The sequence below is a fragment of the Chelon labrosus genome (genome assembly GCF_963514085.1).
Source record: "Chelon labrosus genome assembly, chromosome: 12".
NCBI classification, from domain to species: domain Eukaryota; kingdom Metazoa; phylum Chordata; class Actinopteri; order Mugiliformes; family Mugilidae; genus Chelon; species Chelon labrosus.
In genome coordinates this window covers 12,824,889-12,850,381 of record NC_140345.1, presented here as the reverse complement: position 1 = coordinate 12,850,381, position 25,493 = coordinate 12,824,889, and the positions used below count along the sequence as shown (strand labels likewise).

Sequence of the window (25,493 nt, the reverse complement as noted above, 5' to 3'; positions counted from 1 at the left end):
CAAGACGCTTTACAAAACCCGGCCTGAAACCCCCAGAGCAGGCGCGAAGGCGAGGTTGGCAAGAAAAAACTCCCTTTTAACAGGAGGAAACCTTGAGCAGAACCCAGCTCATATGGAGGGCCCCATCTGCTTGAGGCCAGCCAGGTAGAGACAGAAAAAGATTGGCTTCCTTTCTCCTGATAAAGATGTATATAGATTGTGGAAAGCACTCCTGCACGGGTGGACGGACGCTTTAGGACCTCTGTAGCCCGCTCCTCATGTCTGCTTGAGGCTAGCAACTTGAGGCATTAGTTGCTACAGCAGGCAGCTATGCTAGCTTTAGAGGTGATCCTAGGTTGCTGGGGGCCCAAGGCAAAGAGGTACTTGTGCTATCCCCCCCCCCAGCCCAAATGAGGGAAATCTGTCACAGAGTAGACTGAAGGAGGCCCCTATAGGGAGTACTGACGATGCAATGTAGGCTTCATAGGTTTATGGTTGTCACATGCTAAACGGTAGTCATCTGGGGTCCCCCTATCTCATATTTTTCACTTGACCCAAACTATTGCTTGGTTTGCCTGTCATGACGGTGCAGCCACGGTTAGCTTAGCATAAAGACAGGAAAAACAGTTAGCCTGCTTTGTGCATGGTTACTGTATGATACATGAAATACCATCTGTGCTGGTGGGGAGAGTTTGTTTCTTTGGTCAGAACCATGCTACCCTGTTTGCAGACTTTAAGTTTAGCTAATGAGCTAATAGCTATAGCCTCACATTTATCATACAGAGAGGTTTCAGTCTTCATATCTAACTTATAAGGTAATGTAAATGAGCAAATTGTAATCAAATTACTTCTCAACAATATTAACAATACATTTTTTTTCTATGACAATAACACAGGTACAACTAATAACAAAAATACTGAAAATGGTATTTATGTAACTGCCCAATGTGTGGTATGTCTGCCTTTGATCAGAGCCAGAATGTGTCTGACCTTCTCAATAAGCTCATAGTCCATCTTGAATGCCCACAGCTGCAGGCGAGCAGACAGCTCTGTGATGGAGGAGAGGGTGAGAAGGAACTGCTCAGCGCTGCCCAGAGGAATGTCAGGGTTGACCAGCTGAGCCTCCTGGATCCTTTGCTTCTCCTCCTCGGTGGGGATCATTGTGAGGATTTTCTAGGGAGAGGAGGACGAGACAAGAGGGGGAGAACAAGGGGGGAAAAGACAGGCTTATAGGGTCATTCATCAAACATATCAAAAGTTTTTTCCCTCCCGCTGTAAAATTTTTTTTACATGATATGTTAAGGAGTAAATCATGCGGACAAGAGTGGAAACACGCCGTTTCTGACATTTCTAGGTCTGTTTATCTACGTCGTTTCCAGCACATCTGTGTGACATCTGAACTCTTAACCTCACTTTTTGTTGTCTGGCTGAAAATACCTTTAGACACAAGAGGCGAAGAGGAATACTTCCGTGTGCTGAAAATAAACTCAAGTAAGGAGCTCTCAGAACTATAGGTTATATAATACCAAAGGAATGCGGCATTAACCTTTGTGTGCGGATGTCAAATGCTTCAGATGCCTATTATTTGAAAATGAAAATAACTCTCAACCTGTGATTAATTACATGGAAACAGACCAAAAGCCAGCTATGCAGCTTGAAAATCACATGATATGAAAACAATGTGGGCAATCTCAACTACTTTATTGCTTTATTGTTTGAGAAGTGTACTTTGGTGCGTTAGGTAAGTTTCACTAAAGAAAACCTTTGTTGTTTTTTTTTTTTTATCTTTGACCCAGTTAGCTTAAGGGATGGGTAAGCAGTCGGTAGCGCTGCAGTACCAATTTAGACATCTTAAGACGGAATCTCATTAGAAAGCTTACCTCAATGCCTTCCTTGTTCAGAGCGTACTCATCAAAGTTGAGAATAGCAGTCTTGATTGTGCGGGGCGGAGGTAAGACCGTCAGGCCAATATTTATAGCGTTGCTGCGCTTTGAATCCAGGACGATGATCTCTTGTCGCTTGCCGTCAACAGCTGCTTTCTGTGAGAAAGAAAATACCACCAGTGGGTGAGATCATTTAGGTGGAGGAGTGCTGTTTAATGTACTGTATATGGATAACAATACACCAGCCTTACTGTCCTGGTCCAGTGTCTATTGCACTTTTTTAAGATTACTGACTACCAGAGAGGATAAGGGTGGAGCTCAAAAAAAGGAAGTCATTTTGTCATGATAACATAACTATCTGCACTTTAAAATATTGTCTACGTGGGTTTCTTTGTGTCCTCACAACCTAAACTCTTAACCTTTCAAACAGGCCTACAGCAGATATGGGAGGACAATTAAACAACAAGCAAAAATGAACTTTGTGTCTCCAAAAGTATACTGTATATGAGTGTTGTCAGCAGTACGACAGTGAGTTACCTTCGTGACAGGCAGCTCCTTGGATTTTGTCTCAAACAGCTGCTCCAGCTTGGATGTGTCAAGTTTAATTGGTTCCAGTTTGGACCACAGGGACTCCTTACAGAATTTATGACTCTTACACTGCCAGTCCACGGGACGCACCTCGTTCCAGAAGAGACGGATGGTCTTCTTCTTCTTTTGGAAGAGAGGCACCTCCCCTCGACTCAGCTGAGGGGAGGGCGGAGGGATAGGGGCCATGAACGGCGGAGGTGGGGGCATCATTTTGCCAAGCATAGGGGGAGGCGGGGGAAACCCAAACAAGGGTGGGGGTGGCGGCAGGGCAGCATTGCATGGGAGAGGAGGGAGAGGCGGTATAAAGTCACGTGACCCCGTCACACTGTCCATATCTAAAATGTCCAAATCATCCTCATCCCTCAGGTCTGTGAAGTCCATTTCTTTGATGCGCAGCTCTCTCGGCGCGGCCATCAGCTGATCCCAGATGTGGTCTGACTCTTTCTTCGGGGGTAAAGGTGATGAGGCAGCACTGGGTGGTTTGTCAGTCTGCTGCTGCTCCTTTGAGATCTCAACCTCGGGTGGGGATGTCAGACCCTTGACCAAATCTCCAAACTTCTCCGCCACTGCTCGGACACTGCCCTGGTTGTCCAGATGCCCCACCTCCATTTTTTTCACATTTTCTTCTCGGGACTGTCTGTGGGCCTCCAGTGTGGAGATCCTGGTGGCCAAACTAGCCACAGAGTCACTGACCTCTGTCTCCTTCTCACACGTACACTTGTCCTTCTCTGATTCTCCTTCATTACCTTCGTCCTCGGTGGCTGCCTTCTGAGCATAGAGCATGTCCAGCATGAAGCGCTTGCTATTGAGAATTTTGTTGCACTGGTCATTCACATCTGCCTCTTTAATGCACTTTGTCCACTGGCCTGTTGATGCAGAAACAATTGGGACATTAAGAGAAGTAAACACAGCGGATTCTCAAAGCAAGTGAATAAAATTAGCGTAACTTGTACCTGCTTCAATGTCGTGGGTGAGTTTCTCCTCCCTCTCTTCTCTCTCCAGAGTGCTACTTGCAGAGGAGATGCTGGACGCAGAGCAGTTGTCCTTCTCATTCACCTCCTCATTCTGTCGCTCCTTCTCACTCAACAGTATGCTGTCCTCTACATCCCTTTCTGTCGGCTGCTCCTTCTCACATTCTTCCTCTACCTCCACTTCTACATCTGTCTCTCCCACCTCTGCTACATCGGTCGCCTGCGCTTCTTCCACTGCTACTTCATCAAAACAACGTTCCTGTTCATCAAGCTCCTCCTGCGCTCGTGTCTCTTCTTTCTCCTTGCCTGACTGTTCATCTGACGCCGGCTCTGCTGCTGCTACATTCTTTTCCGATTGAGTCTCAACAACATCCTCTGACTCCGCAGGTGACTCTGTTTCTGTCTGCTGTTTGTCTGGTCCAGAGGGAGGTGCAGGGGGAGGTTCTGGTACTGCTAACTCTGGTGCCGGACTTTTGGTTTTGGTTTGCGGGTCAGCGTCTGGCTCGGAGGTGGGTTCTGTTCCTGGAAGAGAAACCAAAACAATGTGGAAAAAAATGTTACTTTAAATACTTCAGCTTTGTGCCTTTATATCATTCCGACTCCAATTCACAAATCAGTCACCAAATCCCGTTCAAAAACATGATTGTAACATCACAGTGCTTCACAACGTGAAAAAATGCTGATAGAAATAAATTGTTTCTGATTACAGCCATTACAAATTACCTTCAAATTATTGAGACTGTTTAATCAAAACCCCATTAGGCCATTTCCAAAGTAGGACATTTAGATAGAAACCCCCACCTCAGTCTCCCCCTCTTTAGACAAACACACACACACTCAAATGATCCTTCTATATTTCTTTTAACACATATATTTTAACATTTTACTCAAATCAAACAGCTATTTACAGTAAATCCTTTCAACAGAAGTGCCACTAAATCTTATTCCAGCTCAATATCGTCCCAGAAGAACACCAGTGTGTGGGACAGGTGCATGACAGTATATTGTCTCTTACAACTCTAAAAGCCACGTTCATTCACACCACTCATATTTATATCTCTTCAGCACGAATGATCTGCTTGGCAAAAAACTGTTTACCCAGCTTCTGGTGTACAGTGGTGACGGTGTCTTCCTGTGAGATGACGGGCGACGGCGTGACACAGCGAGATGCCGAGCGGCTGCCAGAGTTGGAACTCAAACACAGAGTGATTTCGGTCCGCCCTCTTGTCGGCACCCTGGGCCGCTCCCGCTCAAACTCCTCTGCGGCCAGCCGCTCCACAGCCTTGTACCTGCAAGAGCAACAGTGTGGTTGCCATACGGTATGTCTGCACGCTGTGGTTTAGACGCTGGGACTTAAACTGTTAACTCGTTTATCTGAATGGCTTTCTGATATCAGTCCTCAGATGCAAAAGTTTACAGCCTTTTGGCAAGCAGACAGTTTGACTGATCAAAAGTTGAGTAATAGACACTGATGTTGTAGACATTTTAGACAAGTTTGTTTCATTACAGGATAACGAGGAAAAAATGAGCTATAATCCCATTACTCAGAGACTCAAATTACAACAAATGTTTCCTAACCAAAGTGCTGTGTAACATTTTTGGCTGATAACCACTGATCTCTGAGTTCACATATGCTTTAAAACTCTGTGAAGAGCATGTTGAAGTTCACTGGGGTATAAAAGGGGAGGGCAAAAGAATGAGCTTATATTGCTCACACACTCACACACAAACACAGTCAGAGGGAGATAACTAAACTACATGCATGCCAAAAGACAATTACACACTTGTCCTGTTAACCTTTGGGACATCTTAATAGTAAGCAGGCCCAAAGGGGCCCCGACACCAATAATTCAGCCAGAGGCTGGGTGCAACTCTCTTTACATCTGTTTTCAATTTTAGAAAAGGATTCCCAAAACTCTGTATGTTTTTTTATCTATCTTCACAACAGCAGCAGCATTATTGTGAACTCATGTGAACCCTTAAAACAAATTAAACTCACCTTTCCTCTCTGGCTTGTCTTGCTTCTTCCCTCTTGTCAACGTAATCTCGACTGAGAGAAAGAGACAGAAAACGACGACTGTAAATAATATGGTTGGAGCAAGGACAGCAAACAGATCATCCTAAAATTCTAAGCCGTGACACATGAGCAGAACATATGCTTTTGCAGAGTCCACCTGCCAAGGCTTTCTCAGATTCATAGGAGATTAGTGAACGTCTCTACTGAGTCAAGACTGGAGCTACTGGTCCCTAAAACAAACTGACATGTCTTTATTGGCTGTGCAGCTTCCCATGGTGCAGAGTATAGACATTATACAGTAGAATCTCTATAATGAGGAGTCATGCAGTGTTTTGTCTGACTGGTAAGGAGAGACTAACTTAAAACGGTTCCTCTCTTCTCTTTCAATCCTCTGCAGACGTTCTTCTCTTTCCATGCGTCTCCTCTCTCTCTCTGCAGCCAGAGACTCCTGATGCTGTCTGTACGATAAACTTAGCAAGCCCCCTAAAGCAGGTCTGCAGGCCAAAGATGAAGAACACGTGTTACAATGCTAATAAAATTGAATTATGGGTTCACATTTTGATAGTTTTCACAGTTGCATTTAATGCAAGTGTTATATCCATAGCCACAAATATTCTGCCGACCGGTCAGGTTTGGACTCTGGTGTGGAGGTTGCTGAACTAGTGAAGCGATGGATGGGTGACGTGGGAGTCTGGTGCCTGCCAGGGTATGGAGTGCCATTGGCATTGATTCTGTTAAAAGAAAGAAAAAAATAAAAATAAATGCTTTGTTCTCTCTTAATATGTTTTTCCACTAAATGACAGAGAGATGGATGGACGTCGCTCCGAGAGTCTGTAAAATGACGTAATGTGAATCATCACCCGGCTCGACAGTTTAGACTGATATATGACAGCGCTGAACAAAAGAGCAGCGCTGTTAAGAAGCTTTCCCCCTGCAGTTGAACAGCTTTCCTGTGAGGAAATCCAAGCTATTAAACTCTGGTGCACTGGTCCATGTCTTGTGCATGAGAGCTAACTCATTCTGAACTGAATATGGCATCAAATCATGCACATTTCTAGAGCAGTTTCAGAGCAATAAAAATAATCCGAACAGGTGATAGAATCAGTCCCTGGAAATATTAAATAGCCTTCTACAATTGTGTATTCAACTGCGACCCCTTTCCATGAACTTAATAATGTGTTTAACTCAAAAAACCTCAGTCATTATACATCTCGTCGCTGCGCACTTGACCTTCTGGCTCCTGGTCTTACCTTTCAGCCCAGCAGGGCTTTCTAGTCGTGTGAGATGTAGGAGATGCAGTTTCTATCAGACTGAAGATGAAAGCGAGAGAAGAAAATTTCAAGTCAATCACTCCAGAGACAAAGCAATTAAGTGTTAGTCACACAAACAAGACAGTGAGGCAGCAGTTGGAGGTAGGAGGGCTGCAAGACCATAGGGCAACGGGATTAGATAAGGGCAACACGATATCTATGTCTGATAGATAGATGTTGATTGTCCAGTGCAGAAAAAAAGGAGTGGAAAACATTAGGGATACATGCTGTGGAACTACTTTGCCAGTTCAGAGCTGGTTAGTTTGATTCTTTTCCTCCAGAAACATGAATAACTTAGAGTCAGTGACTGTGACCCATGCTAATTCGTCAAATTCCTTAACGCTTTGAATTAATTTATTGACTTGTCTTGGATTAACTGTGGTGCAGAGGAGCCACAATGAAAGACAGATGATGGGCAAATATCTGAAAAATTACATTTTCCAAGCAACTAAGAAAAGGGGAAGTAATTACGATTTCCATGGCTCAGCCTTTTCTCGTATAGTATGACAGAGATGGATCACATGTGATAGGAAATAAAGGCGTTTCTGGCCACTATGGTCAAGAAAACATTTTTAAAGGATGAAGGAGGCGGAAGAAAACTAAACTGAAGTATGTCCGACATAAATGGGCACCAAACAAGCTAGAACCGCCTCTGCTTTCGCTCAGACTATGAAGGTACATGGACACACAGACACCAGTAACGGAGACGATGGTGTTTTTCCACATTGAGGTGAGTAATGTTTTTTTTTATGTTACATAAGTAGAAGGACAGCAGCTTGTGCCCTCTATCTATAGTGCCTACAGAGCCCCCAAAGACACCTGGCTCAGGTTCAAGTCAGGGAAGAGACATAGAGTAAAGAGGAGGTGAGGCTGGGGTACAGTGATACTGAGGGTGTGCAGAGTGTGGCGTTATAGCCAGAGCAACAGGGAAGACACATTCAGGTGGCTGGGAGGAACACACCAAGGACTACAGGTCCTCTTTTTAGGTGCGACGGACACAGGAGAAGATGCCCTGGTCTTGACGCTGAGATACTCTCTCTGCCCATCAGGGTCACTGGCTTTAGGAAGGATGTTGGCCATACACTTTAAGTTCATACACATGTTAGGAGGGTCTGCTACAGCTGGAACCACACTAGGACGACAAAATACAAGAGAGGAGCAGTCCAGAAGAGAAGGAAGAAAATATAGTCACACTTTCCAATGGAGGATAATTTAGGGAGATACTATGAGGGAGGAATGGGGAAACTGTGACACACTGGGGAATCCAGGTGGCCTAAAATACCTGTGAGCGCCCTGTCTAGAGGACTCAGTGACCGGATGACTTTCATCATCTGCCTCTTCCTCGTCTTCCTCTTCCTCATCCTCATCCTCATCCTCCTCCTCCTCATCCTCCTCCTCCTCTTCTTCCTCTTCCTCTTCCTCTTCTCTGTGGCGAGAGGAGGGGTCGAGGGTTGAAAGGAGGAAAGGGAGGATGCAGGCAGGCGAGAGGGAAGAGAGATTGGACAGAGACAACGTGAAGCCGCGAAGCAGACCATGGCCCAGCACAGAGGGACGACATTAAAGACAAGTATTAGTGAATAAGAGAGACAAGCAGCGGAAGACGTTTGAGAACGTTAGTAGGTTTAGAGTTGTTTTTTTTTGAAGTCTCGAAACATTAGAAATGGATATGCACATGCAACACTGAAAACTACATTCGCGTACATCTATAATGGCATTAATTAACATAAAGAATCATGTAACTGAGGAGAAGATTACAGTAACCACTGCTAGTGCTGCAGGAGATAACTTGTGTGGTTGAGCTGATCTGGTCTGGGATCTTCATACATTAAGTCTGCGGCCAGTTCGCTGTTTGGATCCCCCTTGGCTGTCTGGATTTCATTAACAATATGGAAAACTGCGATCTTCAAAGGCGGCTTGAATTTCCCGTGATGGACTGGAAGAGGCTAATCCACTGACCTGCTGTATTGAGTTTGAGTAAACCTGCAACCAGCGATTTCAGTAGGTATGCTACTTCAAGTAAAGTTGTTAATATTTAAAAACTCAAGCCAAGTGTTCGTCCTCGTTGAGTGATTTATAATAAAAACTGTAATGGAAGGTTTTCTATTGCTTTTATAAGGCTTATTCCGAGCTACTGTATGATAAAATGAGATTTCAATTGAGTCACCGGCCTGTGCAGTCCCAAAGTTTTGTCATGTATAAAACATGTGGCGTGGTGGATTGTAAGGTCCGTGCACTCTCACTGAAAGAAGCTTGACGGAGAGCAGATAGCTCATATCATGTGTTTACAGAAGCTTCCTATTTCCAGCAGTGGCGGGGGAATGCCTTTGACAGCGAGGAAAATTAATTTAAATGTCACATTGCAGCAGCAGTCTCCTCTTCTCCATTCTTTAAATTACTATATAATTAAATTCTCTGCTCTGGCTCTGAATGCAGTAGATGCATCTCTCCAAGACTGAAATATAATACATACTTGCAGTCGGGTTGTTTCCTGTGAGACAGAGTAAAACTCATGGACACATTTTACTTGCAGATATGTCTCAGGCTTTAAAATACAAGCGATCCAAACAAACCGTCCTGGGTGAACCTTTAACTCCAAGCTCAGACCATGTTCAAGCCGAAATGGATGCACGGATGAAGTTCATTTTTAAATTTTTTTTATTTTGAATATCTTTCACCTGTCCCTTCCTCCGGCTGCCTCACCTTTCACTGATGTCCTCGATGCGTTGGCCACTGGATGGCGGGAACCCGCTCGTAGGAGGGTGAGGGCTGCTGGGCGATGCCGGGGCAGACGCGTGGCCTCTGCTGTTCTGGAGCGAATGCCTCCGGCTGCGTCTCCTCTCCAGGCCTCGCCTCTCGTTGGTGCCGCCAACGCTGGCCCGTCTCCGGTCCTTTCTGCCACTCGGGGGCAACTGGGTTTCATCGTCACCGTCCTCGTGGCGAAGAGTCATCTGTGTCAGAGTGGCATAGCAGTGTAACTAAGTGACTCCGCAGGGTGTTCATGAACAGCAAACTTGATGCACATCGATGGCTGCCTCTTGGCTCGCAGCCTATTATGATACCATTTCATTACGGTTGGTTGTAATGTGATTAGCGGTCTTCATCACCTCGTAGATGTTGAACTGTTCTACGAGGTCGAGGTCAGTGCCTTTCCTGCTCAGGTGTCTCTGCGCCGTGGTTTCAATACCCTGCTCTTCCAGACAGTCCACCATGTCATAGTAGGAGTCCTGGTCAGGGAGGCCTGCCAGAGTCTGAAACGCACACAAACACATCAGATTAAAAACAACAATCTTGCATTTATATTGGAGAGAAGGGGAACTTCAACAGTAAAGAAAATTGAGCGGGCAAGAGGGCGTGAAAACACCTCAGAAAGTATTTTGTTGAAGTATACAAGTATGTTATTCATAAATTAGTACAATTTCATCATATTTTACTGTTTCTATTTGAATACAATGTTTAATTTTCCACTACGATTAAATAATTCATTTCTACTCCTTAAGACTCTTGTTGCTAAAGTAAACTGCGACTGTCGCATATTAGCTATTGCAGAGTCATTGTAATTTCTTCCAAGTAACACAAACACAATCACACCAAATGGATCCAATCTGCACCTGATTCAATCTAAGTGAGAAGGCGGACTGACAAGTCTGATCGCATTTTGGAAGCAATGCTGCTGCACTGAGAGCATTTCCATCCCGCGTGAACAGACTTTTCTCCTTATCTAGAGGAGTTATTCAGCCGCTGATAAGACTGTAAAACAACATGCTAACAGCAGGCACGGTAATAATGCGGAACTCATTCACTGACCTTGTTGATGAGCGTCATCGCAAACACCAGCAGCTCTGTATCCACTCCATCCTTCTCGTCCAGGATCTCCATGACATTTGACCACAGCTTTGTACCTGTGTCACCAAAGGGCATGTAACACTTTGTGCAAAACAATAGAAACAAATTGCATTTACATCATGGTTTACGTGGTTCACAATCTGAGCTAATCCATGTGCTCATCTTACGGCATTAAACAAAAAACTGTCTCAGCTCCACCACTGTGCAGGAGTAAAAAACTGTTATGTCATGTTGAGGCTCCAGCAGGAGAACTGCAGTCACAGCAGTCTTCCTCCAGACGAGTGGCAGTGGAAAAACAGAGCAGGGGTGACTTAATCTGCAGTGTCTCAGCCATGAGGTCAAGTCCATCTCCTTCTCTTCAGGAGACTGGGGATCATGTTCAGCCTTCTTACGCAACAGCACGAGTGAGAGGATGAGACAGAGGGATACCGGACCCCTCCGCACGGATGACCGATCCCCCGCCGTATGCCACAGTACAATGTTGAGCTTTTAGAGCGGCAGGTAACCAAACCCCTCTGCAGGCCGGAGTTACAGTCTTTCTCAGTAAGCCTCATTCAATGCTTGGCTGTGGAGCGGCACGGGACAACTGATCCGACAAGTCTGTCTATATTTTACGGCTCAGATTTCACTGAGCAGCAGAGAATTATGACTGAGAGGAGACAAATCCTGCTGGACGTCACCATACCTAGTGAATAATAAATGCTCATTTTGAGCGCACACACTGCCATTTTACAGGTATAAGAGGGTCATTTTTGTCTGACCCTGAATTCACAGATTACAAGTCACCTGATTACAATATTAGTTTCCTCTGTATGCAAATATTAATGATAAAATCCAAAAATCGGTTGAAGAGTCCCTGTTTCAATAGAGACGTTAGATGTACCTGCCTTTAAACACCTGTTCTAATTAAAATGTCGGACCGATAGCCCGGGCTCTCACCTCTTTTGGTATCCACGCCGTTCACGGCCTTTATGAGCAGCGCAGCATTACATTCGGTGTACTCCACAAACACCAACAGCAGCTTGAGGGACGTCTTCACCACCAGACGGAACTACACAAAGAAATAAAAACACAGCTTAAACGGGAAATGCAGCACAGCACGAGCACGCAAGCATATGGCACGCAGTTCAACTATAAACTTAATGTTTTGTTAACAACAGTGGAGCGACGCGAAGAGTGTGTGTGATCGCTGTTAATTCCAAATTCTTCATGGTATGACAGCGTAAAAGCTTCTTCCTGTCTAACAGTCTTGAGAGGTTTGATAAGAGAGTTGTGTGACACTGACAGCTCATGGGAACGTGCTGCACATATCATTTACACCACTACAGTGTATGGAAACGAGACAGAAAAGGAGGTGAATCCATTAAATGTTCCTAAACCATTTTTGTGTGTGTGCCTGTGTCAGACTGCATCCTGCTGGGGATGGCTCATTGCTGTGGGGTGGGGCACCTGGTCTGGTCTAGGTGGGTGGTACATGTCTAAGTAACATCCACACAAATGCCAGGTCCAAAAGTTTCCCAGCAGAACATTGCATTGTCACAAGATGGTCAATGTTATTTATTTCTCCTGTCATAATGTTGTGGCTGATCGGTGTAAATATGAAACTGGAAATTAACCATACAGAATGATTTAGAATACAGAGATTTGATTAACAGAATAATGCAGATGCCAAATATTATGCCCGTATTTACACAGGAAGGCAGAGAAGTAATTTGTGAGAACATTAAACTGTGGGGATAGAGGACAGAGCTCATGCAATTCCCTCCTCAGCCGCAAATACGCTGCACATAAAGCCATCTAGCCACTAGAGGGCTGAGGTGACCACAATGAAAGCAGGGCTGCTTCCATGTTGACAAAGCAGCGCATGATTTTACCCGTTTTGCCAGTGCACATAGATGAGACTGCTACTGAGTTGACTGTACAGGATATCTACTGTGAATCAGTGCGCATATTCTTTACCTTGGAGCCGACCAGGGAGTAAAGCCACTGGACCGTTTCATTGTGAGATATGAGGCCGTTCATCCCGTCCACATACAGCATTATCTGACCAAGAGCTGGAGAGGGGTAGAGAGGGAGAGAAAGAGATGGAGTCTGGTTAATTTTCTGTTTTGCAACTTGGCATTTTCTTCTTTTCTCTTCAAACTGCACATTTTGACATTTTTTTTCTGAATGAATTTGCATGTGACTTGAAATCTATAAATCCCAAATTTAACTGCTTCATTAAGGGACCTCAAACCACACTATACGACTGTGGAGTCCTACAGCAGTAGTAGAATCTCCCACACAAGTACACAAACTCATTGTGCTGCCAGTGAAAGGGGCCAGTAATTAAATCAAACTCCAGAGACACAAAGTGGAGCTGCTGGAGGGATAATTGTCCATTCAAAAGCACAATACTTATGTGAAGACCTAAAAACCAATCACTAATCCGATCATGCTTCAACTCAGCGGACACAACGGGGGTAAATATCCGAGCCGTGCCTCGCTGGATGCTGACGGGACTTCTATCTGTAACAGGATACATAAATAAGAACATAATAAGAGCCAAGGGATCTCAACGGGGGGCAGTAAAAGTGTAGCTACGTAAAAGAAGGAGGCGGGGGAAGGGAGGCAAACACCGCTGGAAGAGACAAAAGCACCATTTAAATTTGCGGTCATTTCTCAAACAGCGCCTCAGTGGCCGTCCGCACACAAGGAGTCGATGCTTTCACACAGAAGACGAGCTCAGTTTGAACCCACATCACCTCTAGATGATACATTAGCTGACATGGGAGTGGGGAGGGGGGGCTGAAGAGGGAGAACATGTGAACACATTGGAAGCAGAACACTTTTGGAGGGCCTTTCTGACTCTTTCTTGGAAGAAGGTACGGGTTTTTGGGGGGTAATACATGAGAGAGTTTTTCTCTGTAAGTCACGACATTCCTTTTTTTTTTTTCTCAAATACGATCAAGTTCAGGGATTTATTAGAATCTGTGCTGCAGAAACTGACACGCCGGGTTGTTTGAAAGTTAGAAGGAAAAGCTGCTCAAACAAAAAAACTTGAATGCTCCTTGAGTAGCGTATCAAATAATCTCCTAATGCCGTGCTCAGAACAGTCTCTTTTGACATGCTGAGATGAGACCCTGGAGTTTCTGTCATACATTTTTCCTCTCCTCTTCTCCGGAGGGGCATGAAAATCGTGAATATGCTGTAGATAAGCCAAAATTCCCAGGTGCAGCTGCTGCTGTGTGTACACGATGCGTGAGAGTGCGTGGGTGGACACATGAGTGTGTGCGTGTGTGTACGCATGCTGACGGCCCACTGTTGCAGCAGCAGCAGCAGCGACTGTTCATCTTTTATCAATCAGCCTTAATTACACACAACATGTCAGGCCAGAGCATTCCTGACGGTCCTCCACTGCTGCTGCGAGCTCTGAGCCGCGCGTCGTGGCAGACGGCAGCACGGGCCGCTTCGGATCAGACCACATCTGAGTGCCACCTCTCTGCAACTACGCCACTTCGCGTGGCACAAGTGCCGATAGAGGGTTGACAAAAGTTATGGGATAACATAGAGCTCCTTCGACGAGGCCAGAACTGATTTCAAGAGCATATCGTTAATCAATGTCGTATATCAAAAATGCGCAGCTAGAATGGCTAAAATAATGATTTACAGTAGCTGTCCGCTGGATGAGTAATGAGCTGCATGCTTCTTTTGAGACTGGTAGCTGACCTGGTATATTATCACAGACTTTTATCTCCTGTCTGCACCTGTGTTTGGTATCTGCCCTGTTGCAATGCGGTTTTCAAGGAATGTCCACTGAAAACAGGGGTGAGAAGGAAAAAAAAAAAAAAGGGAGAAAAATTGGTGGCCTTAATGAGGCTTTTAAAAGTGTCATTACACAACGTGAATGTTCAGCTGCTGACAGACGAGACGTTATCTCTCAACCACAAAATGAAATGACTTTCAGATCACTCTGACATGTTATCACAAGACATTATTTAAAAATATTATATAGGGAGTGGGGCGGCTTCTTTACCTAAGCGAGCGGCCAAGTTAAATAAAATCAGAACGAATGTCTGTATCATGTGTGAGTTTAATCTAGCGAGCAGTTAAGATACGGAAATAATATGATATTCGGACCGTTACAAACCACGCCAGAAACCACACAATCATTACCTCCTTTTTTTTTTTTTTTTTCTCACATTCATTAAAACTGCTGCTTCATGAAATTATTCACTGCCAGAGGCTACTTATGCGCAATTCAACTTAAAGGACCAGAAACCGCACTCACAGAACAGCAAGGTAAAACGATACTTGCACGGTAACTGTGTAAAAATAAATTAAATGACCTTTCATTATGGGCAGCCTTCAGAGTCTGGTTTAGAAAGATTTTAAAGGAAACATCTTATTATTCTGAAAACAATCACCTTTGTGGCCTGCAAACGGAACGGATTTGGACGCGAAAAATAAAAGAACAGTGTGATACAATCGTGAAAGTTTGGCGTACTTTCCCAGCGTTCCCAAAATTAGTTTTTAGTAACTCACCAGCAGACAGTCATCAATAACTTTGGGAGAGGGTTAATAAGAGGAGTATGTGAGTCTGGGGGTCTGTGTAGGACTCCCTCCACCTCCAGCACTGATCTGACCTCCATTCAAGTAATCGTGAGCAGCTTTACAATACCTCACACAAAGTACAACAATAACATTGCTAAGTCCCTTTGCATGTATGTCACGTACTAAGATGCTGGCAGACATTGAGCTAAATTTAAAGCACAGTGATTAGAATTTAGATGTGAGCTATTATGAGGAGGCGAAGCCAACGGAGAAAGACTCCAAAGAAACTTGGAAGTGTTCAATGATCACCTTGGCATCTGTGCAACACTCTTACAGTACCGTTCAAAACTTAACAGACATCTGTCTTGAGAGTAAATAGAACGTTTGATTGATGTGAAGCTGCAGAAGGGAACCACAGGCCGACGGACCGGAGGAGACAGACCCCGTGTCTGAACCAGGATTCTGAGAGAACTTAAACAACTAGGGTCTGGTGGATGTGTTTCTTCAGGGCCTCTCCCTCTCATAAACCACAGCAATTATCTTCCACAGCCCCAGGAATGTGCAGGAAGGGCTGCACCGTGACCACGGCCGAGGTGAGAAGCACTCTGAGGTCTGGGAGGCAGCACCAACGCAAGCCAGCTGACTCAAACGTAGATGTAGAGAGAGGACGACCTTATCTATAACGACGCAAGAAATCAACAAAACTGCTTCTTTTTTTTTTTCTTTCTAAAAACCTGTCCACTCCCCTCCCGCTAAACCATTCTCCCCCTTCGGTTTCATTTACATTTTGGAATTTATCTAAACTGGGTCAGCCAAACTGTCTGTCAGCTTGCAACATTTATTTTACCAGGACTTTGGGTTAGGGGCCAAATCTCCATCCCATACAGTGTAACTTAGCGCCTCTTATCTTGTTATGCTCTGCATTAGCCACTCACAGTTGTGACGTGTGCCTCCCTGCACCCACATAACCTTAACTGCAAGACATTTTATGGAGATTCTTGTTCTACTGTGTCACTTTATTTAAAGCAATTTACTAGATTTTTACAGTGTTGACACTCTCCGTGGAAGTATGAGTAGTGACAAAGATTAGTACTCACCGCTGATTTATGAATTCACCTTTTGTCTTTGTGTTCTCTTTTCTGGTGGTCATTATTGATGGTGAAGCATGTGTTTTTAATGTAACATAATGTTAAATATACAGCAGATTCTGCCCACATCCTCCCCACTGAGCAAAGAAAATGTTTAAAGCTGCTTTAGTCGTTAGTTTTATATGAACAGGGGATCACATGACTGCTTGTTTTTTTTGTTTTTTTTTGAAAAGGGTCCATTGATGAAGACACGGACCTTTACAGTACCTTTGGACTTGTCTTCTCATTAATTTTACAGCTTGCAACTTAGTAGTTCACTCTTAACGGCATTGTTTTCAGCATAAAGACACTAAACCCTGGGTGCAGATACAGTATTTCCCTGTTGGAGAAAAGTGAAAATTGGACTTACACTGCGTGCCCTGGCTGCGTAAATAGGCAATACGTCCATTTATGCGTTCACTTTTTGTAGGTGACATTATGGATGTGTCTTGTTTACAGCTTGTTTCTTTAGCCCTAAGTGATCAAAAATAATAGTTGTTTCAGGTTTAAACAAAGGCTAAGGACAGCAAACAGCTGTTTGTGGTATAAGACCATTGGTAAATGATTGTGGCCTTAGTTTTTGAATTGTTTACACCACTGGCAATAGTCAGATCCCTGATGGCAGCTTTTCAGAATTAGCAATGGAACAAGTCAGTCAAGTAATTGTCTCTGATTGGCAGAGAGCAACGCAAGAGAAGAAAGTAAGTAAAATGACAAAGATCAACAATTTGCATTCTCCATTTGATTTCCACAGGAAAATTTGTTCATTAGTACACACAATGAGTAGCGAGCACACTTGGAGCAGTGGGCAGTCACATATGCATCACCAGAGGAGTAGTTTGGGGGGGTTATGTGCCTTGCCCAAGGGCAGTGAACCTAAGTCCACTTCTATTACCACTGGTCCACAGGCTCTCCAGGGTGCACACAGTTTCCATGTGAACATATAACAAATATTTTCACAACAACATGATGATCTAGAATGAACAAACTGAACTGAGACCAGTTCTGTACAACGGTTTGCAGCTTTTTCTAGTTTACAGTAGCTCATTCAGTTTCCCTTTTAAAGTGCAACAGCAACATTTTGGTCCAGACACAGTCGAGGCTACATCTTTGCTACCAGTAGCCCTCTGACGACGGGCTGGTGTGTCAGTGCCACAAGAGGCTAAAGTCACGCTAGAAGTGTTACGAGGTCGATCAGCCTCCTCTACATTATGTTGTGCTGCTAACACAGCTAAAAATGCAAACCAATTTTCTTTTATCCCTGACATTTCTCATTCCCTAATCCATGCCTCTAGCACGCTTCTGATTGAGAGTCTGTCTGCCATAAAAGGACACGTTTATTACTTGGTATATGAACTAGATTAAGGCATGTTCATGGGTTACGTTCTGTTTGTTAGTCAGCTAATCACCCAGACCATTAGAGCCAGACAAACTGCCTCTGCCAGACCAATTCCAGTCCCCGAGCTGTCTGCCAGACTTCAGGTTTAGCCCCCTTTCGGTAAAACAACAGGGGGATGCTTCCATTTTCAGACCCTGCATACGTGTCTGCCAGCATTTGACACAATTTACTGTGGGTCTAAGCCCAAACACATTCCCAAAAGACAAACAAACACACCTAATAGCGTGAAGCAAGGCAGGAGAGCCTCTCCAGTAATTGGCTGAGCACACTCTACAGACACTGCAGACCTGATGAACTACTGCATTGCTGAATAAGCCACAGCCGAGTAGGCAACAAGACTACTGATAAAAAGGCTGTAATATGTACAGATTTTCTTCTTCCGCATCTGCAGTTTAACAGCTGGGAGAACAGAAGTGCTACTGTTCTAAAACCTAAGCACAATGAACAACTGGAAGAAGTCCAACAGATGAGCTTTTCACATCCCGCCCAAGTGGGGAAGACTTTGGCAAAAAAGCTGCAGCCTAACATCCACCCACTTGTAAAGCGAACTGTAAGATGAGCTACAGTGAATTCTTACTGTTCTTGAGACAGCAGTGGTGTGATCCGCTCTGATTCTGGCCAGTCTCTGCACTCCATCCCAAAGAATAGTCTTATTTACTTACAAAAATGAGCTTTAAACCCCTCTCAGATTTTGAGGATGTCATTCGATACGTTGCTGGAAAAGATTCATTTTTTCACGAAATTACAGTTTATGTATCTTAGATGGCAAGGTCAGAGATGATAAAGTAAGAGCTTTAGAAATGGACCAAATCAAACATTCTTATAATGTAATTGACCTGTATACCGAAGTCGCTTACAGTAAAACAGGCTCCAGTAAAGGGTTGTAATTCCATTGCCAGTGGCGAAGGCTAAAAACTTCTACAGATGTTGAGAGAAGAATTAGGGGAGGCGGAATATAGGTCAGGCAGGTGGGGTTGAATTGGGTTCAGATGCGAGCTCTCCGCTCTTGTGGGGGCCAGAGGGGTCCGACACAGAGGGAGGAACCGGATATGTTCTACGTTTAACCAAAAACAAGAGGACAGGTTGTGTTTTTGTAGTTAAAGGATGTGAAGAAGTCTGGCAGCGGTGGTTGTTTGGTATAAAACAGTCTACGGAGTGTAGAGCTGGGTCGCGTTTTAATGCTGCACCGAGTGTGTCAGTCAGTTTGAAAGCTGGTGATTTAATTTATGGAGAGAGGCCGCGCTGGAAGCAAAAACAAAACGTATCCAGTGGCGCACGGAGAGTTGAGAGGTTGTGGGCTGAAACCATGGGTAACACTCATTTCCTAAATTTCCTCTCACCAAATGAAGTCATTTCTGTCATCCCAGAAGAGGAAACTCTTAGACAGGTATAGAGGCCGTATGAGAATATCACTGGTTTTCCCAAGAGGACAAAAAAAAAAGGAAGTTGTTAATTCTTTCTACTTTTATAAAGATGTAAACGAAGCTAACACAGACAAACCTGAAGCTGTCTAGCAGTTGAGCGACCCTCGCTTGTAACCTCTAGATTGAAATGTGTCAGTGAATGAACATCCATGACACCACAAGCAGTGGGTGTCGTGCACTGTATGTTGAGTGAGTGAGTGTTTTTCAGATTGAAAAGATTTGCACAGAGGGCCAGCAGGAGCTGTGGCCGGCCCAGAAAGCTGCGGGAGATCTGGTAGGAAACGTGCTCGTGTTCCCATGGGATCTCATTACGAAACCAGGGGTTCAAGTTTCCGTCGGTGCGACGAGGACATTCCTGGAGATCTCCCTCTCCCTCCAAACACGGCGTCTCCCAACTTAAATTCCCTTCACCCTGGAGGAATTAACAAAGCATTACCTTATCTCCCCCTAAACGTCATTCCATCGTGGTCACGAAAACAAGTACACCTCCAACAACCGGCGTGCTGTATACTGATACATCCACGCAACGTCACGCAGCCCAGACAGAGCGGAAATGTTTGTCCAGACAATGAGCCATCGTAAAGGTCTCCCCCTGCAGAACAAACGACCTATAACACAGCCAGACAACACAATACGCACTGTTTCCAAGAGGAGCTTCCAATGCCGCAAGTTAATCCAACCGTGCCTGGGTTTTCACTCAGAGCTCAGTGCAACAGTCAAAACAGTGATCCAGGTTTTACATTAAGGGAGCTAAAACGCCCCTCTAGCATGTAATTGTACACCGGAAAAATTTACTATTTTGCGTTAGTATCAGCTATTAGATCACTTCTGTTTTGGTAATGGTCTTGCTTTTCATTATTAACCATGTTCTAAAATTATAGTTTGGTACAGTATGTAAACTTCTCATGGTGGTTCTGAGCTGAGTTAATGCAGGTGAGGTCTGCAAATCTAATCAAACCCCAACGCAGCTGGTTCAGCTACAAAGGAGGACCAAATCAGTGTTTGTTTACAGCAAAAAGACTTTTGAATCACACACACACTCACTCTTGGCACGCGGATGAAAAGAGCTGCACAGATGTGTCACGGGATTGCCGATCCACCACGTTTAAGATGCAATGCCACTGCGCTGAGAAATACCACAGAGAATAACGAAGATTTCACCAAAAAAAAAGAAAAAAGGGGGGGTTTGCGCTTCAGGTGCACTTGCGTCTTTGTGAAAAACCTCCGCCAGCTAAAGTTACTGCAGTGCGGCACGGACTGAGTGCCGGATTGGGAGCAGTGTTTCAGGTCCCAGACAGTTTAAGAGGCAATGAAACACTTGACTAGAACGAATCTCCCGCATTTCCCACCGAGGCCCTCACCGAGGAACTTCCACCCTTGAAAACCAGGAAGTCAAGTTACCTCAGCTTATGGCATTACAACAGCCGTGTCATTAAAAACAGGAGATCTTAAAACGGTAGCTGGAGAGAGAGAGATACACAAAAAGATATCATAAAATGTAATACGGGCATGACTTATTTCGTACGGTAATACTTCTCGACTGCTCATCGCACCACCCCTATATCTGCAAAAGCTATAAATTTGCGGGACCAAAAGTACGAGGATAATTTACGCAGTGTTTAAGAATGTGTTTTCCAAAAAAAAAAAAAAGAAGCGTATCCAGGGCTGCTCTGAAAGGTGTAAAGAAAGCCTCCAGATTCCCACAGATCAAAAGCTAAAGCCTCACTTCCAATTTGTTTCCACTGTGGCTTAGAGATGGCGAGTGTTTTGTCAACAAGTGTGCAGACAGAAACGGCGCGGCCTTTAAGCAGCGCACACAAAGAGAGTGGAGCTGAAAACATGGCTTATGGTGAGGAATGTCAACAGCGAACGTTTCAAAGCGCGGAATAATTGCTTCAAGTTGACCGTAATTGGTCCGTCTTTTATCTGCCCCGCCTGTCTGAAGCTCCCGTTTTTACAGTTTCCAATTAAACACGGTTGTTACTTTTGTTAGCGTCCTTATTATAAATTCTACAATTGGTACGAAAATCCGGGAAAAACCCTGTCATTTGTTCTTCCATCACATCCCCCTGTTTTGCTCATGATAATTAGTACCACAGGGATCTTTTTCTTACCACAGTGAAAAAGTTGGAGCTTACTGCAGAAACTTATTTGACCTTTCGCACAAGCTGCTTTTATTTTAGGGCTGCAGAAGCACTTACTGGGTAATGTGTTACTCTCTACTGTTACTTGGAGCCTGGACCTTGTAAGACAGAATGACACAAAGGTGTATATGAGGGCGAACATAATAACAGAAAGACTTAAATACTTTACAGTGTGTGCACCTGATGCATCAGCAGTTTGGACTTTACTGTAAAGGAGCATGCAGCAGTTTTCGGGAACAGGTCTGATTTTGCGCATTATTTTTGTATCCATCGAAAGTCTTTTCTAAATCTCAGAGCCAGCGTGCATGCAAGCATCTACATCCAAAATAGCTTCTGATAAACTCTATTTCCCCTACCTTAGACATACTGCCAGCTGCTGTTGTAATGCACGGTACCAGTATTGCTGGCATCAAAGCGGATCCTGCAAACAATCGGGGATAATTCCACAGATATCTACTTGATCTTTGCGTCTTTTTCTACTTTCAAAAGGTGAGAGGTCCACAAAACCATTCTCAGACTGACAACTCAATTTTGCCTCAGAAATTTAGAAGTAGAATAATGAAACACGACCGACTCAGTGTGCAAGCTTTCTATGATTTCTGTCATCGGATGACAGATTAAACAGAAACATGGATGGGGTGAATTTGGATATGTGATGTGCAAATGGATTTAATGCTGGCTCTAAGTCATATAATTATTATACCTCTGCTCATCAAACAACCTAATGGTCCAATGCAGAGATGCAATTTTCTATTCGTGTTAGTCCCCTGAATCCCCTGATCCTCTTCCGTAGAGCCCACAATACTGCACGAACCAGAGGACTGGTTCCAGACCGGGCCATTCACCGCTAGATGTCACTAAATCCTGAACGCTGGATCTTTAATATGACTCACTCATGCAAATCCATAAGCAAACCTCACTAACTATACAAATAACAAGAAAACTACAAATTATGAAAGATTGGATTGGATTTTTGATCCAAAATTACAGTGACAATCCAGCTGCCTGTGACCTCCTGTCAGTCCTGAAACTAAATTCAACTCTCACTGGTAACCTGTACTACCTTTTTTTTTTTAGGCTTGTTTTGTGATGAGATATAAAACCAAGAATAACGCAAACTGTTTCAACAAGACCTGCAGTTGTTGCTTTTTTTCTGTCTTTAGCTTTCAGTTTATATTTATTTCATATTTATCTTCTTCTGTACTGATTATTGCATTAGCTCTGGTTGATTTGCCTCTTTTGTTGGGTAATTTAGTTAAAAGTATTGACCAGAATTTGGGGATGATAAGTAGGGATGCTATGTAAAAAATATATATATATATAAAATACAATGTGTACCACTGATTGATCAATAAACATTAGAATTTGAAATTATTTACTATTATTGGGATTTTAGCCTGTATATTTTGATTTAACTGCTTCAATTTTACACTTTAGTCGTACAGTTGAGTTGTACAATATAAAGATAAACGGCGATGGATGCATTTTGAAAGAGAAAAAAACATTCTTCAACCCCCTGAGGCCATTGCAGTTTGACTAAGTAAGTAACGTTCTCAACTACAGAAACATACATTATGAACCCTCTGCCTGGATTTGCACTTCATCAGCCAAAGATTTATGATTGCAAGAGGTATTTAAGAAAGATTATAAATGAACATAGATTCTGTCCAGAATGAAGAATGAATAACTGTAATGAGTCCTTCATTATCCTTTTGGCTCCTGTGTGTTTGCAGCTAGCTGTACGGCTTACAGGAGGACCAGATGGCATATGCACTTCTGAAACAGTGACCTCACACCCTTCCCTCTGATGGGGTGATAAAGGCATACAAGCTTTCCCCTGGGCCAAAAAAGTGCAGGTCTCCAGGGAGCTAAGCCCAGGTCTGGAAGCCCTCCGAGCCAGGTGTGAGGGGCCATGAAAGGGGCCAGACACCAGCCAGGCAGACCCAGAAACTACCCACATCACTGAGGGAGCACTAACTGGCCACAGACACCTCCGGGGCTTTGAGAAGATGGAATGAAAAAAATAAAAATGAGGAGAGAGAGAAAACTGAGAAGGTACAGATTGCTAAGAAAGCTGCAGGAAGAATCATTTACAATGAAGGCAATGTTCTGCGAAGTTAACGTCAGGAACCTGTTGTTGTGAAGTGCAAGCAGGCCCACTGACTGGCGTGCACGTGTGATTGTGACTTTTTCAACTACAAAAGAGCCACAAGATGGATTTTTATTCACAAAAGAGAGCGAGATTGTTTAGTCGGGAGGTTTTTAATGCACACCAGACAGATGGGTTCAGGGCCACATTCCTCCTGCTTCTCTTTTTTTTCCACTGGGCTCCACTTGAAAGACATTACAGCTAAAAAAAAAAAATAAAAACCCACATTAGAAGTGATCAGTGTTTGATACCAAAGCAATTACTGCTGCTGGTTCGCCCTCTGTCTCTCTTCCTTGCTCTCTGTGTGCACGTGTGAAAATTTCAGGCAACTAATTTACTCCCCTCCAGGGAATCCATATGACATAGCTCCTCTTGGAAGTCAAGTAAAGCAGCCAGATCTATATACATTTCTGACCTGTGCATCTGGGTTCCAGCACATGCTCGGCTTATGTTCTCCAACACATGGCTCATAAGGGAGGGTGATCTACTACGCTCCAAATTTCCTCAGCCGGTCACGAGAAATTAGGTCAGGAGGCGAAAGAAGTTACAAAGGGGTTTGGGAGAGTGGGAGTTTGGTTTAGTTTCTCATGGCGATGTAGAGATACATGGGGGGGGGGGGGGGGGGGACTGTAATCTGCAGGTATGAAGCGATAAATTAGCACATGAAAGAATAAAGAGTTCCACAGAAGCGCGCTGACACACATGTTTTATATGAACTCTCTGGAGCGTGAAAGAAGCAAAGAAAGGATGCCACAATAAGGAGGAGAGAACAGATACGAGAAGTGCTCTCATCGTTCACAGCTGAACGACACTAACAGCTCTTACATGTGGTCAGCGCCGAAAGTTTCCGAAAGCCTTCTCGGTCATGTTTTAGCCATTTAACCCATGTGATTTATCCGCGTGAGTCAGTCAGAGATCGGGCCAAGTTCAGATGAAGCGTTTGAGATGAGAGCGTGCGGAGGTAGTCCAGGAAAGAGGTCGTGTTCATGTTTATATCCCACCCTGGGGGCATCATCAGTCCTTTGTCACAGACATCCGCCATTTGCGCTTTGTTTTTTTTGTTTTGTTCAGTAACGGAAAGGGTCAAGACTGAGCAGGTTGAAAAATTGGAGAGGAAGCATTTGGGAACAGGCTGCAACTAAATGAATCAACATGAAATGTGCAACCAAATCACAAGGGTCAACTACAGTGACTTATTTCAGCAAGTCTTAAAATGACGAAACAACAAAAGAGGCGTCGGAAACATGCGACTGTAATCGTAAATCAAAGCTGTTTTTTTTGTTGTTTTTTGTTTTGTTTTTTTAGCACAAAAGTTGGATTCAAGCTTACGAGAAGCTCTACGGGCTCAATTTAATCAACAGAAGTCCAATAAATTTAAAAGAAAAATGAGGGAACGGAGAAAAATAAAAACGAGAGCGAGAGAGAAAAAGAGAGAGGGAGGAGGGGAAATTAGTTTTATGATCTGTAATATCCTTCCAGAACTTTTATTAGACTCTTAAGCATGTGTGACCTGCCCCCTCACAGCAGGCTGTTAAACGGCAGTGACCTTGAGGCAAGAGCTATGGTCCTCTACTATCCCCAAACACGCTGTCCTTGCCCCTCTTCAGCCGTAACACATATGACCTCTCACCTCGCCGACATGGGACAGATAAATTAACCAGCGGCCTAACTTCCACATTATCTGTGGCACGCAATCTGAGTTTGTTTACATGCTTTAAAGTGCCTGAGTGTGAGCAGGTCATCGAGCAGGATCATCAATTTACTCAGTTTATATACACACACAAACACACACATGGCTATAGATGGGTTTATGGAAAGAAAAGTGTTACGGGATTGATTAATAACATCCTCCTGTTGTAAACATTGGTACGAGGGAAGGGATCAGTTAGCGTGTTGTTGCAAGGCTGCGGTTTTTCTGCAGCGTACGTACCCCTGAGGATGTAATTCTGGTAGTTCTGGTCGGCTTCGGCTCCCACTTTTATCAAACACGTCAGCCCCTCGGCCACCACAAACTCGTGCACCAGGTCCTTGTCATCCTGGACAGATCACACAGAGTTTAATTACACAGCACACACAGTATACACATTTATGAATCACGGACAGAGCCACAAGGGTGCTGCTTATTT

The 25,493-nt window shown here is 44.1% G+C and overlaps 1 protein-coding gene across 1 annotated transcript in view; it reads right to left on the bottom strand.

Moving 5' to 3' along the window:
- fhod3b (formin homology 2 domain containing 3b) overlaps positions 1-25,493 on the bottom strand; it is a gene marked incomplete at its 5' end in the record, with an annotated part of 84,659 nt that overhangs the window by 7,703 nt on the left and 51,463 nt on the right. The window contains 14 exons of the mRNA XM_084557960.1: positions 970-1,152; positions 1,860-2,018; positions 2,400-3,316; positions 3,404-3,943; positions 4,520-4,710; positions 5,421-5,471; positions 5,798-5,932; positions 6,062-6,169; positions 9,449-9,696; positions 9,853-9,996; positions 10,553-10,647; positions 11,531-11,642; positions 12,551-12,645; positions 25,298-25,403. Of these exons, the coding sequence (XP_084414086.1) occupies positions 970-1,152; positions 1,860-2,018; positions 2,400-3,316; positions 3,404-3,943; positions 4,520-4,710; positions 5,421-5,471; positions 5,798-5,932; positions 6,062-6,169; positions 9,449-9,696; positions 9,853-9,996; positions 10,553-10,647; positions 11,531-11,642; positions 12,551-12,645; positions 25,298-25,403 (3,084 nt within the window). The remainder of the gene's footprint in view (positions 1-969; positions 1,153-1,859; positions 2,019-2,399; positions 3,317-3,403; positions 3,944-4,519; positions 4,711-5,420; positions 5,472-5,797; positions 5,933-6,061; positions 6,170-9,448; positions 9,697-9,852; positions 9,997-10,552; positions 10,648-11,530; positions 11,643-12,550; positions 12,646-25,297; positions 25,404-25,493) is intronic.